Source organism: Calliphora vicina, chromosome 1 (assembly GCF_958450345.1).
Source record: "Calliphora vicina chromosome 1, idCalVici1.1, whole genome shotgun sequence".
Lineage (NCBI taxonomy): Eukaryota > Metazoa > Arthropoda > Insecta > Diptera > Calliphoridae > Calliphora > Calliphora vicina.
This window is the reverse complement of record NC_088780.1, coordinates 148153613-148170579: the sequence shown is the minus strand read 5'-3', so window position 1 is coordinate 148170579 and position 16967 is coordinate 148153613. Positions and strand designations below refer to the sequence as shown.

The 16967-nt window shown below is 25.3% G+C and overlaps 1 protein-coding gene across 2 annotated transcripts in view; it reads right to left on the bottom strand.

Annotated features, from left to right (window-relative positions):
- The window catches only part of hth (homothorax), a 188852-nt gene that overhangs the window by 67087 nt on the left and 104798 nt on the right, over positions 1-16967 (bottom strand). For both annotated transcript variants that reach the window (XM_065516109.1, XM_065516110.1), the window contains one exon: positions 617-664. In XM_065516109.1, the coding sequence (XP_065372181.1) occupies positions 617-664 (48 nt within the window). The remainder of the gene's footprint in view (positions 1-616; positions 665-16967) is intronic.

Genomic DNA, 16967 nt, shown 5'->3' with positions numbered 1-16967 from the left:
TCAGTCTTCACTTATTCTATTCATCTTATATACACCAAGCGAAATAAAGGCAGCAAAGAGAGGAGAGCAACGTCACCACATTTTAAAGCAAAATAACAATTTTAATTAAAATTTAAAACTTTATAATGAATTTTTATCAGCTGCTTTGTTTTTTTTTTGTTGTTGCTAAACATCCTGTTGATTTTCCTTTTTGATATATATTTTCTTTAATAATTCTCTTGATATTTTTATGACATAAGTACTCGTCTTTTTCTTTATTTTATTTTTGTTTTCATGTTTAAAGACTTAACTGATTTTTTGAGTTTTTTTTTCTCTTTGTTTTAATATTGATTAATGTTTTTGTTTTAAAAGCTTTTAATTAATTTATGTGTTGCCTGAAAATGCTACTGTTTCTTGGAGGTTTTATGTGTATTTTGAGATATCTTTACATTAATATGATTTATAGATTTCAAAACATAACTTAACTTTGCTTGATAGTTTTGAGGTTTTTTTTTGTTTAACTAAAGTTTAAGCCATGCAAGAAATTAAGAGGTTAGATTACAAATTAAACATAAGAGTTTTAAATTTGTTTTAATATAAAAAAGTGTTAATAATGAGGCGATGAAATGTGACTTACCATCATATGTTAGTTCTGTAGGATTTAGTGATGATAAGAACTTACCATCTGTAAAGAGAAATAGAAAAAGAGACAAATTTAATTATTATTATTTTGAAAGTTAAAATAAATTTTTCAAACATTTTTATTAAAAAATCTTTACTACTTCTTTTCTATGGAAAATTTCCTTTATAAAGTTCATAAATTTTAATTTCCTTTTAACAAGTTGTTGTCTTTTTTTGTATTTTTGTCTGATATGATGATGATTTCTTAATAAATCATTATAATTAACCAATTTTAAAGACAACTACGACAGAGTTTTTGACTTATTTCTTTGTATTTTTTTTTTGTTTAAAGCAACTGTTAAACATAATTTTAGTGTCAGCAAATCTTCAGCGAAAACAACAATTAACATTTTCAACAACAAAGTCTTACAGAAATCACAAAACTCATGCATCATTTTGTTACAGCAAAAACAAACATGATCTTTTAAGGCCTTACAAAAAACAAAAACAAAAAAAAACTGAAACTGATTGAAGAAACTCCACCTAAATATGCGCTTAAATCCCTACAATAAATGTCAACTCTTTTAAAGACAAGTTGTCAAATAAGCACAAATCACTGACTGGGCTCTACTACAAATACTCAAGCTTCTGCTTTTTCCTCGACTTTAACATCACAGTCATTACAATGATTGTCATCATCATCATCATCAGCAGAAGATAATTTTTGTTTTTGTGCTCAGGAATAAGAAACGTATAAAATAAATAAAAATACCAATTCGCACTTGCAATGAAAATTGATAGCAGGCAACACCTCCGCCGCCACCGCTACACGATCGTTTCCAGCTTTAATACCATTATATACCATTTTAAGTCATTTTACTCAACCTGGTTCAAAAGACCTCATCTCTACACATCACATCTCATCACTTGTTTTCATCATACATACATATATCGTATAAAACTCATCAACGCCAACCACCATGAAGAAAAATTGAAGGATATTCTTTCATTTGATTTCAATTCGTTACTTTTTCTTAAACATTTCATTTCAATTTTACAATTAAATTCAAAAGGAAACAAAATACATACGAAACAATAACAAAAAAGTAGCTCTAAAATGTGATCCTCTTCATATGAGCACTGACTGTATAGTTTTTGTATTTCAACGCCCATATAAGGTTTATTTCGATTTATTTATCACCTGTCGTCCGAAATTGCAAATTTTCTTAAACAGCAACCACAGCAGCAGCAGCAGCAACAATAACAGTAACAGAACTCTCTTCAGAAAATTATATTAAATGACCATTATATATGCCTTACGCGATTTTTTTGTTCTTCACTTTTTGGGGCTACAACTGCTGCCACAACTACTGTTGTTGCTGCTTACTGCTTGCTGCTCACACAAAAGACATTGTCATTTCAAGCACAAGCAATTAACAAAATGTTGCTTAAGGTTTTATGTTGTTGCTGTATATGTATGGAAGTGTATGTTTTTTGGCTCTTTTGTTGCCTTAAGGTGCCACAATATAAATATATATTTTGTAATTGGTTTTCATTTTAATATATGAGAATGTTTGTAGATACGTGTGTGTCTCTTGAAACAGCCGTAGGAATAGTTAAGTTACCCCAAATGAATACCAAGTAGTGGAGAATTAAATTTTTTTGTTTGTGAGACAAAAAAAAATAGCTACAAATTAGCGTAGGGTCTGTGTGTCATTGATCTTGATGGCTAGGGGAAATATTAATCCAGTGTGACAGGTCCTTAAAGGTGAAACAGGGGGGGAATTTAAAGTCTAATTAAATTCTAGAGTAATAAATTTAAGAAAAGAAAAGCTAGCTTAACAAAAACTGCACAATTTTAACATTTAAGTTTAGGGGGACTTTGCGCCATTTGATTGAGATATTATTAGAGTAACCAGACTAGATTCTAATTCTAGATTCCTATATGTCCAAATGCTAAACTGAAAGATTAAGAGTCATCTGGATAAATTAGCATTTCATTAAAAAAATCATTAAAAAAATCGGCTTTATTTTAAAAAAAGTTATGCACAGAAATGTCAAACCCCCTTTTCATATTAAAAAAAATTCCCATATTCATCTGTGAAACTAAATCGAAATTAATGATATTCATGTAAAAACTTTACTATTGTCCTAAGTAGTATGCTATTGAAAATCAATAACATCGGCCTAATTTTAAAAAAGTTATGAACAGAAATGTAAGACCACCTTTTCCATATGAAAAAAAATAGCCATATTTGTCTGTGAGTCTGTGTAAATCAACCTGGCGTCCTAAATACTAAACTAAAATTAATGAGATTCATGTGGAATCTTAATCATTGTCCTAAGTAAGACGGTATTAAAAATCAGCTAAATCGGTTGCATTTTTAAAAAGTTATGTACAAAAAAGTAAAACAATATTTTTCAAACAATTCAATTTTATAATTCTAATACAATTGAGGGAATCTTTTAAATATGTTACAATCTTAATCAAAATTTTGTTACAAGCCGAAGACATATATAAACGTCATCTAAGTTTTTAACAAAATACCGTAGAAAAGTTAAAATTTCTTAATAAATGTATTCAAAATTGTAAAACAGAAAAACGCAACTTTTAAAATTTCAACTTAAATTTTAAATTTCTTTGAAAAAGTACAATTTCTTTATTATTCACTTAAAAGAATTATGAAAAAATTTAAAATTTGACAACAAATTTTTCGTTTCAAATTTGGAAAATAAAAAAAATATATTAAATAAAATTTTTATTTAAAAAATTTTCAAAATTATTTTAAAAAATTTTGAATTTAAAAAAAAGTAATTGTAAATCAAAATGAAGTAAGCAACTAATTAAAATAAAATTTTCAAAATCATTTTAAAAAATTTTGAATTTTAAAAAAAAATAATTATAAATCAAAATGAAGTAAGCAACTAATTAAAATGAAAATTTAAAAAAAAATTCAAAATATTTTTTTTCGAATTTGTCAGTTTATATTATTTGGCAAAATTAATAATTTTATTTTCAATATTCAAATTGATGTTTTCTTTTTGTCTTCTCATTCATTCCTTTTTTTTTGTATTTATTTACCATTTATTTGTTTGTACTACCGATTGTCTGATTCATGTTTATGCATGCATTTTTTAAAGTGCAACACTATGTTTTTTGTAATTTTTTTTTTGTTCCAGCCTTTTTATTTCGGAATTTTTCGCTTTTGCTCATTGTCTTATCAATATTGGCAATGGAGCAACAACAACAAAAAAAAAATAAAAAAAATTAAGGAATTGCAAGGAAAAACAAAAAAATAATACAAATAAATAAAAATAAACCGGCCCATTTCATAAGTAAATTTACATGTTCTTTTTGAGATAAAGTTTTGCTGGTTGAATAAATGCACAAATTGTAGGATTAAACAAAAATACTCAAACACACAAACACACGCAACGACGACGCACTCTTTTTAGCACTCAAACACATTTACAAATATTGAATTGAAATTGGCTGAAATGCTTAAACAGGAAAGCATAATTTATTGATAAATAAATTTTACAAAAAATACAATACGAAAAAAATTATCAGCATTTTTTTCTATACTTAAAAGTCTTTTTTGTAATTTAAAATTTTCTTTAAAATTTAAAAAAGATTAAAAAAAAATCAAACTCTAGAAGAAGAGCTTTAAACAACTTTGTTGTATTTGTTAATCATTTAAAACCATTACTTAACCATGCTATGTATGTTAATATTTAGATTCCATCATCTTCTGCAGCTTAAATACATATTTTTTTTTGTATATTTCTTCTATATAGAAAACAAGTATCGGAGAGTAACAAAAAAAAAATTAAATAAAAATGAATACCTTAACATCATTATCATCAGCATTAGGTTGTGTTTGTTTGACTGGCCGGCTGGCTGGCTGTTTAACTAAGCGTCGGTCAGTTGAGTTGACTGACTATAGTATAGTAGTAGTTGGTCTGGCTATTTTAGCCTGATGGTGGTTTTGGCTTCTAAAGCTTTATCGGCTTTATATGTTTTAAGTAAGTTTGAAATGAACAATAACAGCAACAACAACAAAATAAATAAACATACCTTTAGTTGAAATGAATTAAAAACAAGTTCTTAACGTTTCAAACTCATTTTCTTAACTTGGCTTAAGAAAAAATATAAAATATTTTTTTTTGTTTTGTTCTTGTTTTTATGTTAAGTATTTGTAGTTGTTGTATTTGTTATATTGCTAAAGCTCAAATTGTTAAGATGAGTTACAGTTGAGCGAAATATTAAAAATGTGGAGAAAAACTTTTTCTTAAAATGACCGCAATATAAAGTTCTGTATAAAACAGAATTTAATTCTGGTTATTATGAATTTTTTACACAACATTCTGACAAACTTCTAAGTCTAGTAAAAATTTCTTAAAAATATGCAAAACTGTTAACTTGTTATAGTAATGTCGTACAAAGGAGAATATGAGAAAAAAAATTTAATTTCTTTACCCTTTCGTTACACTGTGCAACGCGGTATATTGTATATAGTGAATTTTATTTTGTTGTTGTTGTTTTTATTTTAGTATTTTAGCCTTTTTGATTAGGTGATCATCGTAACGCATCACATGCCATGTTCTTTAGTTAGTGTTGTTGTCATCGTCGTCATCATCATCGTCATCTACATCTTTTCTTAGCCTTATAGACCATCATACCATACACCTCTCTAAGTAAGTATTATCATTGTAAAAGGCTTAAAATACACACTCTCGCATACACACCAGGGATGGCAACTGACAATATTGTTCGTGTAAACAAAATATTATTCAAATAGGTATCTATGTAGTACTTTTTTCTGTTAAAATTAGACACATTTTCTTTAGAAAAAACTGTTATACTCAGCAAATTTCTATAGAAAGAACTGTTATACGCAACCTTTCCTATAGAAAAAACTGTTATACACAACATTTTCTTCAACTAAAACTGTTATATACAACATTTTTTATAGAAAAAACTGTTATACTCAGCAATTTCTATAGAAAGAACTGTTATAAGCAACCTTTTCTATAGAAAAACTGTTATACACTACATTTTCTTCAGCAAAAACTGTTATACACAACATTTTCTATAGAAAAAACTGTTATACTCAGCAATTTCTATAGAAAAAACTGTTATAAACAACATTTTCTATAGAAAAACTGTTATACACAACATTTTATTTAGAAAAAACTGTTATACACAACATTTTATTTAGAAAAAAATGTTATACACAACATTTTCTTCAGAAAGTGCTACAATTTATTAAAATCCAACCACAAATTACACAAGATTTGTAATTGTCTCACCATCGCGTCAATGCAACACTCACATGGGGTTAAGCTTCATTGCAAAGACTAGTTTCTTACGTATTACGAACGCATAACTCTTCTAACACGACATAAGTATTAAATGAATTGCGGGAATACTATACGACTTGAAATAGCCTAAAAAATAAAGTACAATTGTACTAACTTTTCCAGCCCAGCTACGTACTCAAACATTAAGGCATACTTAAATAAGATGGGAGTATGTTGTCTGAAGATGATGTTGATGATGGTCGGTCACTATATTATGGAATGGTTTGGTATGGTCAGTCATTGGTTTCTTTTGCTATATACATACATACATACTTGCATATATTGATGTTTAATTTTTGCTGTTTGTAGCTGTTGTTGTTTCTTTCTTTGTGTTATTTAAATATGCAAAATAGTTTTCGGTTAAAATGCACACAAAGTCGATTGTACACATACTTTTCTACTGCTTTCATGATCAGGGTTTTATACTCATACCTAAATACATAGTGTTGGCTGGGCTCTTGTTTAAGTCTTCTACTTGTCTTAGGTGATCTGTATTCATTTTTTTTTTGTTCTTGTATTTTTTGGTTTGGTTTTGTTTGTGTTTCATTTCAATAATATAGTACATGCTGCTTGCTGCTTTTGATGAACTCAATGTCGTCGTACTCCATTATACCTCATTATCGCCTTGAGCGTATAAATTATGTTGATGGGATTTTTTTCTCTCTTTCTTTTTGTTTAAAAAAAAAACATTTTACTTAAAAAATATATTTTTTTTGGAAAAAAGAGGTTTAAAATGGTTTTGTATTTTTTTTGGTTTTTGATTTTAAATTAGCTTGAAGGTGGTGTTTAATTTGTAAACTGAATTTTTGTTGTTTGAAGTATATAGGAAAAAAATTAAACCAAAATTTACATAATGAAATTGTTACTAAGTGGAAATATGAATGTAAACATTAAATTAGTTTTAGCTAAGCTGGGATTTATTTTTTTGAAGAAAATTTAATTTATTTTAGGTAAATCTTCAGCTTTGAGCTTAACTAAGACTTGGAGGTTTAATTTATAGCAACCCATGTAAATTAAGCCCTAGTTGTAGTGTCTTGACTTAGTTAAGACACATTTTCGTAATTAATCAGAGTAATGAACCTCAGCTGTTCCTAGTTTAAGCTAAGTGGGATTTGAATTTAAAGTAAATCGTATTTATTTTATGTAAATATTTGCAGGTAAACTTAACTAATACCTAAAACAAAGTTTATGAAGTCTAAACTAGGATAAAAAAGGAAAAAAAAAGATAATTGTAATATAAATTTTAATTTATTGCCCCTCCCCACCCAAATGGTTAAGCAGAAACCCAGCTTGATCTAAATGGTAGGTGACTTGACTTAGTAGTGTCACCTTTATTGGGGAAAAGGAGTATTATATTATGGAATAGATAAATCTCTTTTATCTTTATGTTGGTAGTGTCCTTCGTGCCTTAGCTAAGACTCTAGCTAAGACTTAGCTAAGTCTCTGCTATGCTCACACCTATTTTTATATTACCCTGTAACTTGATTTTAGTTAATTCCTTTATAAATTTTAATTTCACTAAATTTTATCATTAATTATTATCATAAAAATTTGTATTTTTTCACATATTGATAAAAAAACAACATATTGCAGATATTTTTTTCCTCTTTTAGCCAAATACAAAAACAATTACATAACAAACAGTAAATATGTGTATTTTTTTTTATAAATATTTTATTTATAATTGTATTATAGATAAATTTCCAGCCATAAAATACAATAAATGTTTTAAAATTTATATTAAAACAAAAAGGAAAAAATAGTACAACAACAGCTCATTGATAACATAAGTCCATTATATTAAAAAAAAAAAACAAGAACACAAACACTCACCAGCCGTAAATTGACAAATTATAATAATACTATGATTTTTTTTTTGTTCTTTGCTACAACATTATTGTATAAATAATGCAAAAAAAAAAAAATAAACAATTTTAATTAAATTATAAAAACAATATATAAAACATTATTTAAAACCACAATTTTTAATTAAATTTTTTCTTTTTTTTTTGTTAAAAAACAGAACATTGCAACCTGCAACATTTATTAAAACATTTTATGGGCATTCAAAACTTATCTTGGCTTTAAATAACAATTCGTAACAAAAGCGAGAGAGGGAGTAAGAGTGAGAGAGAAAGGAAAATAACTACCAACAATAGTGCATAATTTTTTAGAGAATTTATTTAAATAATAACTGTCATTTTAACACAGTTTACAGGTTTACACAAAGATAAAGAACAATAGTGAAAGAAATTAAAAGGGGAGAAAAACACAACAGTGGAACCTAAATAAACATAATCACCAAAACCAAAACAAAACACACATTTTAAAAATTTAAGAAAATCGTGAATAGAATTTAAAATAAATTGAGTGTTATTAACTTCTTGTTAGCTTTAATGAGGTTTTACTGTTACTAACAAATCTTTACAATTTCTTTAAACAATTTTAATTTTTAATTGTTTTGAAATTATGTTTAGCAAAAACCTTAGTTATTTGTTTTTTCTTCTTATTTTGTTTTAGCAAATTATTAAAATTTTCTTTATTTTTTTTTTCTCTATAAACTCCAGTCATGTTGGTTTTTTTCCCATTTTCTGTAATACGAAGTCGTGCTAAAACAATTCTGTTAAGAAAAAAATATATATCTAAAGTAATAATAAAAACTATTGCATGCAACCATTCAATCATTTAATCTTGTTTGAATTGTTGTGCTGTTGTTGGACGTTTTTTGTATTTTTTTTTAGCAGACTTTTACTACCATGTGCTGTTGTTTTGCAGCATAAAGCTGCTGTTGCTGCTTCTCGACTCCTTTTTAAGTTTTGTAGCCATGATCTAATAGGAAAAATTTTATGCTTGTGTAAACCATTTGTCGACAATTTTGTTTAAAACATGTCCGCTATTTTTTGTGTTTTTTTGTTGTTGTTGTCTTTCTTCTACTGTTAAGAAAGAGACTGTCTAGGCCATCAGTAAACAATTTTCTTGTTTAAACTAAAACCATGTACGAAATAAGAAAAAAATTATAAAAAAAAAATTGCAACTCCATGCAATTTCTTTAGTTATAGACTTTTCTACACATGTATTAATTCAATGTTTTAGTTTTTTTTGTTTGCTGCTGCTGCAGTTGTTTCTTTTACTTTTAACATGACTGCATATAGAAAACAGAAAAACTATGACTTAAAACTTCAATGAATAGATACGAGGCATGATTTTTAGGTTTTTTTTTTTTTGCAAATTTTTAAAGTGAAAACGAATTTGGCAAGCTCTATATTAAACCATCATAAATAAAAACAATTAAACCTTTAACGAACAGTTAACAAAATAGTGATACAAAACGTTAACAATTGTTAAATTTCTTAACAAAAGAGACCTTTGGATTTAAAAGACCATAACAGAAATAGCGTTGTGTTGACACTTCTTTACAATTGTCTGATTTGTTACATTTCTCATGATCATCTTAGTATACTATTTGTTTTTAAGAACATTTTCTGAAGACAGGTTGTAAGGCGGACTAAAAGTCATGAACAATTACGGAAACCATAGACACAAATATGAAAATTTAATTAACATACATTTTTTATTGTTGGAAAATCAGATGTACTCAAAAATATTTTTAATACCGAACAGTTTAAGCAGAATTTTAGTTTTTTTTAAAAATTAGTAAAACAGAAATGTTTAATTGAATTTTTAGTACTAAATTGAATTGCAAATAAAAAAAATATGTACTAAATTTTTTATTAAGAAAACTTTGGAACCTGAATAAATTAGTTTTAAAGGTTAATCTGCTAAAATCCTAGTTTAACTAAACTTGGTTAATTTAAGTTTAACACAATATAAAACTATTTTTAGGTTTATTTTCTACTTATAATTATTTTGGGTAATTTTTTGCGTTTCTGTATTGATATTTAACAAATCTAAGTTTAACTGAACTGCCCTAATGGAAGTTTAACTAATCTCTATACAATTTTAAAGTTAATTTTTTATTCATTAACAGTTTTATAACCTTTTTGGATGTTTATATACTAAACTTGAAAATTACTAGTTTAACTAAACTTGGTTAATTGAGGTTTAACTAAACTTAGTAATATGTTTATGTTCCATTACCCTTGGTGAATATTATGGTTTGTTACTTGGATTTTTTAACTAAAAATTAACTAAATCCTAGTTTAACTTAACCTGTTTAATTGAAGTTTAACTAATCTGTTAACTATGTTAAAGTATATTTTTCATTTACCATAACTTTTCATGAGGTTTTCGTTTTTTATATGCTAAACTTTGAAATTACTAGTTTAACTAAACTCGCCTAAGTTAAGTTGAACTAAACTTTGTACTAGTTTAGAATTTCGTTTTTAGTTGTGAAGAGTTTTAATAATTTTTTACAGTTTTTTAAAAAAAATGCATTAAAAACTACTTAAGTACTATTATTCAGTTTCTTGTTTGTTTAATATATACCATTATTTGTTGTCATAGGTTTTAATTATTATGCTAATTTTTTTTTGTGGAATTATAAAACAATTTTTGTGTTGTTGTTGTTTTTATACACAGATTTTAGCGGTTTTTTTTATTCTGTTTCGACTACTCGTTGTTGTGTTTCGTCTTAATGCAATTAACGATAAACATTTAAAAATGTGTCACCATTAATTAAGATACAAAATACAAATAATTAAATATTATAAAATAGCAGCCAGCAACAATAGCAAAAACTAGCATTAGTTAACTACATATTACCAAGCAATTGAATAATGGTGGGAATGTCAAGCCATGAAACAGTATTTGAATTTAAAATCAAGTGGGGATTTATTTAAACTTTTAATAGTTTATTATTAGCAAAAAGATAAAATATTGTTGAAAGATAAAATTTTTTAGTTTAAATTTATAATAAAATATTTAGCAGACATTAAAATTTATAAAATTCTTTACATTGTCATAACTACTATTTGAGGGGATTTTGTGCAAATAAATAAATAAATTATAATAAAATGTATGATTATTTACCTGTTTTATGTGTATGTTTATTTTTTTCAGTAGTTTTTTTTTTTAAACAATTGTATACAAATAATTTATTTATTTATATTAATTTATTTTATGAAACAATATATAATATTTTTTTTGTATATTTGTAACGTTTGTTATATAGTCCTATTTCATTTCTATAAATTCCATGTGTGTATATAAAAGCTTTAACAGATAAGCTGATTCTGAAGCTGTTTTATATTTTTTGTTTTTTTATTTAAATTTATTATATACAGCAATTTTTACTATATAGAAAAAATTAAAAAAAATGTTTTGCATTTGCATAATTTTTGCATTAATAATGGGATTCAATATATTCACAATAAACATTTTTTTATACTTTTTGTTAAATTTTTTTCCATTGTGTTTTTTTTTGTGAATATGTGATAGCTTTGGTGGAATTAATTTAAATTATATTTTGTTTTTTGTTGTTGTTGTTAAGAATTTGAGATTAAATTAATGAAAAAACCAAACCACCAATAATATAATTATTTTAAATATGCAATGACACATAATAATGAAACAGGATTTAATTATTTATAAAAATATAAAATAAAATTAAAATAATGTGTATTTTAATACTTTTTTATAAGGGCAATAACAAAAAAATAAATAAAAACTAACCAATCAGAATTACCCAGGAATATTTAGTTAATAAAACGAAGAATTAACCAATAACAACAATTGTTTAATAAATACAGTAAGAGTTAGAGGAAAATTATCATACAGTATGCATTAATTTAAACAAAACATGGGTTTAGTAAATTTTAATGGAACAAAATTTAAATGCTTTGAATGTTTAAGCTAAAAATATATTTTTTTTATATTAAACTATTAAAATCTAAGTTTAACTAAACTCGCTTAATTTAAGTTTAACAAAATTTGGCACTAATTTTATATTTCGTTTTTAATTGGGAATATTTTTGTAATAATTAATCGTATTTTAATTGAAGTTTGCAAAATCCAAGTTTAACTAAAATAGCTTAAAGAAAGTTTAACTAATGTTGTAGCTATTTTCTACTTCATTTTTTATTTGTAAAAATATCTGTTGAAGTACGATTAACTAAACTCGCTAAATTTAAGTTTAACTAAAATTTAAACCATAATGCCTTATTAGTTGTGATTATTTAAAAAATCAGGGTTTAGCTAATTAAGATTAATGGAAAGTTAACTAATCTCTCTACAAGTTTTTTGTAATTTATTTTATGTGAAATAAACTAAATTTTAATTTTCTTTATGAACAAATTTGTGTCATCTTTAACTTATAATACGACTTACTTATTCCCCCTTAACTTCTCTCAATAATTACAGATTTTTCTAACCTGTCCTTAAAACATTAACTAAACATAAAGTCTCTATATTTATTTAAATTGTATGTCATGTCTAATGTGTATTTAATATTAAGTTTATTTCCACAAGACAACCACTTTTCAAATAACCACACTAAAGCTGCAAATTAGACATCCCTTTTGGGATTAATATTAAAACAACATTCACTTGAGCAAAAAAAATGACGAAGAAAAAAAAACCAAAAAAATACTTTCTAACTCCCTTTTCATAAGCAGCAAAGAAGTAACAACTAACATTTATTTTTATTATACACCTTTTTGGTTAAACAACCAATTTTTTTTTGCCACACTCTAGCTGTCTCCTGGTACATACACCCCCTCAATATTTGATAACCTAGTAAAACATTTTGTGGTTACTTGAATTGTCTTTCCAATGAGCATAAATGTTGCTATTACTTACATTTTAATGTTAACTTTTTTCTACTTTTTGGCAATTTCAAATTAGTTTCTCCATTTCTTGGCTAAACTGCTTATAAAATTGTAATTTTCTTTTACGTTTATGTTGCCTACTTCTAGGCTTAAAAACCTTTATATTAAAAGAAATGTCTTTATATGTACGTTACATTTTCATTTCTCTCTCTTTTTGTTCGTTATTGCCATTATTTTTGTATGTGTAGGCCTAAGTAAAAGGCCATAAATTAGTCAACACAAATTAGAAAATATGTTTGCATTGAAAATGGAAAAAAAAAACTTTTCCTTTTTACCATTTTTCTATTCGTTTGACTACCCTTGTTAAGTCTCTGAATTTCTTATAAATTAGTTGTTAAAATATTTACGAATGTTTTCTGTATTTTTTTTCCTTTTTATCTAATGGTTTCTGTTACTTTTTACATAATTTATGGTTTATTTTTTAGTTTTTCCCCAAAAACAAAAAAATCATCAAGAAAAAATTATTTGGTTTAACTTTTCTATTTAGTTCAAGTAAATATTATTAAAATATCATTTCATTTGAGCTAACACGTGGTAAAAGGTATTACAAGCCTTAAAAGCAAAATTTTGTTGCAGCTAAAAAGTCATTAAAGTTACTTTAACAAGAAAGGTAGGGTGGGTTTGAAAGGATAAAGTTAAATGAAATTTAAAAAATAACTAAATGAAAATTAGGTATTTGTATTTAAATTTTTGCTTTATTTTATTATAATTTTTTAAAATGTTAAGCCAAAATATTATATTTTCAAGTTAGAATATAAATCTATAATTTTTATAAGTTAATCTTTTAAAATCTGAGTTTAAATAAACTCGCTAATTTGAAGTTTAACAAAACTTTAAGCCATTGTTATGTTTCTTTTCCAATTGTGAAGATTTCTTTTGGATAATTTTGGTTTCTTTTAGCTGTTTTTGGCAAAATCTAACTTTAACTAAATCAATTTTATTAAAGTTTAACTAATAGTTTAGATATTTTTAATGGTATTTTTTATTTGTTATTAGTTTTCGTAATTTTTTTAAATAGTTTGTCTTATAAACTTTAAACTCTCTAGTTTACCTAAACTAGCTTAATTTAACTAAACTCAGCATTTTTTCACATTATTTTTTAATTTGTTACTAGTTGTATTAATTTTTATAATTTTTATACATTAAACTTTCAAAAACCTAGTTTAACTAAACTATCTTAAGAGAAGTTTAAGTAAACTTTGTAAGTGTTTAAGGTTTATTTGTGTTTGTTATATATTTAATTAATTGTTGGTGATTTTAAAACTTAATCTTTTAAAATCCTAGTTTAACAAAACGGGCTTAATTGAAGTTTAAATAAACTTTCATGTAGTTTTGTAATTTTTTTTTTCTATTAGTTATAAAGTAGTTTTTTCTGTATTTAAGCGGTTTACTGTCTAATAGTTCTCTAAAAAATAAAAGTAATTAACATGACACTAGTTTTTTCGAACTAAAACTAAATTATTTTCTCTCTTTGTAAGTTTAGAGTTATATTTGTATTGCGTTCTATTAGACTCCCAGGTCCTTAATATTATTATTACATATTTTGATGTTGTTGTTATTATGTTTTGTTGTTGTGTTTTTTTTATTATTTTTTGTCGTAATGACAATTGTAACAATTAGTAGAAGTTTTGTTTTATTTCAGTTACAACATTTAAGTGCGTGTTTTTGTTTTTGTGTGTGCTTAATTTTATTTTGTGTATGTTGCTGTATGGTTCAGCTTGGTTGCATGCAAGTGCTGAAATTTCTAATAATTAAATGACTTATATGAATTTAATGACAATGACGACAACTGCAACACACGGCAAAATGAAATAATAATTGTTTGTAATACGATTTTATTTTTTAGTAGTAACAAAAACTGAAATGCACTCATCAGAAAAAAAGGAACAACAATCAACGTACAGAAAAAAATTGTACAACAAAATGTTTATTAACACAATATTAATAATCTACATTATGGCACTTGTAATGTTATCAAAATGTAAAAATCTTTTTGTGTACAAAAAAATAAAAAATCATTTAAATTGTCAGTGTTTTTTTTGAAATTAATTTCATTTTCAACAAATTTTTAAAAAAAACTTAGAGGTATTATTAATTTTATTTTAAAAATTTTTGATTTTAGAACAAAGATTAAAATGTTAGCAAGAAAATGGAAATATTTTTAAAAATTTCAAAATTAATTATTTCAGTTTAATTTTGTTTTTAGCTAGCTAGAACTATCATTTGTAATTTCCACCACAATATGAACTATAGTTTTGAACTTTTAATACTTTGACTACACAAAACACTCAATAAAACCTAAATATTTAGCGGCTTATATCCTTGCATCAACAACTAACAAACATTAACATTTTAAACACACACAAAATAGGCCATCATGTATGTCCCTGAATCCTGTTGCTGGCGGTGTTCATGGCTGTGGCGCGTAATTTTCAATGTCATTATGTTCTAATTGAGGTTTTGTTGAAAAATTGGTTGTTCAAAAGCCACTACTAAAACTAGTTACACCAAAACAATTAAACCAAAACTAAAATTTTTTTAATCAATATTAGAAAGTTTTCACACAAATTTGTTCCCCCCAAAAACCCTTGGAAAAAAACCATTGATTTATAGGCCTACATTAGGGGGAAAGGAAACAAAGGATTATTTTAAATAATTATATTATAAATATTGTATTGAATGCTCGGTTGTTGTGTGGGTTTTATTATCATCATTTGTATTGATAAAAGATCTTTATGACGGCCATAATAAACAAAACACAAAAAAAAAACTTTTACATGTTGTAATCATTATTATCATCAAAATTATACAAATTTTTATTAAAACAACTTTAGGACTTTGGTAATGAAATGCCCATCGCTGATAAATGTGGCTATCGAAGTATGTTCTAGTACAAATAACGGCAGTAGGGAACACCCTTTGCTGTATGTGAACGTACGTACTATCATCATACAAAACTTACAAAGTAATTGCGTTTAAATGCATTTGTATTATTATCATTAATATACACGTACTTTTATGAATTACACGTTTAGTTTAGTTTGGTCGTACGTACGTACGTACCAGCAAAACACATTAAGAACGTTCTACCACAAACCACTCAATTATGACACATACCCAAACGCTCAGACACTCTTACATTAACGCTTTAATGTAATAATTGTGTCTACAGTAATTTGTAGTAGTTATAGTCGTTACTGTTGCTGTTGTTGTTGGAAAACTTACTATGATGACATTTAAAAAGGAAGAATACTCATAGATACAATGGTCAGTGGTAGTTGTTGTTTTGTTTGTAATATAGTAATTTCTTTTTACAAAACTTAATGTAACTTGGGCTAAAGTAGAAAAGTTTGTTTGAGAGTAGTGTACATATACATATTTGGGGTAAACAAAACAATTACAAATTTAGGTTTCATAAGTGTATTAAAACATTAATTAAATGATGATTATTAGATAAGGAAAAACATTTATTTAATGATCATTACTGCAAAACATACAAAAAAAAGAAGAAAATGTGACGAGTATATATGTCATGGTTTAGAGAAAAAGGATAATATAAAAAGTTTTAGTTTAACTGTAAGTACAAAAAGAGTTTTCCCATATTTATATTAAAAATTTAAGTGTAATTCACTTTAATAACAAAAATAATACTTTTAATTTATAAGTTTTTTAATTTAGAATCTAAAAATAATATTTTTTTAAGTTAATCTTTCAAAACTCTAGTTTAGCTAAACTCGCTTAATTAAAGATTTACTAAACTTTGAACTATTTTTAGATTAAATTTTAAATAGTGAGTTATTTTCTAAGTTTCCTGCTTTCGTATGTCACATATTAACAAATCCTAGTTTAACTAAACTCGCCTAATGAAAGATTAACTTTACATTGATATATTTTATTAAAAAAATTTCTATTTGTCATAATTTCTATTTATTTTTTAAGTTTTAATAAATAAATTTAACAAACACTTAGTTTAACTAAACTCAATTATCTAAAGTTTAACTAAACTTAGAACTAGTTTTGGATTTTATTTTAATCAGAGCTAAGTTTTATTTAATTTTCATAATTTTTTAACATGAATTCAACATAACCTAGTTTAACTAAACTCGATAAATTCATGGTTAACTAAAAGTTTTGTTATAGAAATTTGAATTATTTACTTAGAATTAGTTGTGTATATTTTTTTAAAGCATAACTTGTTAAAACTGAGTTTAACTAAAC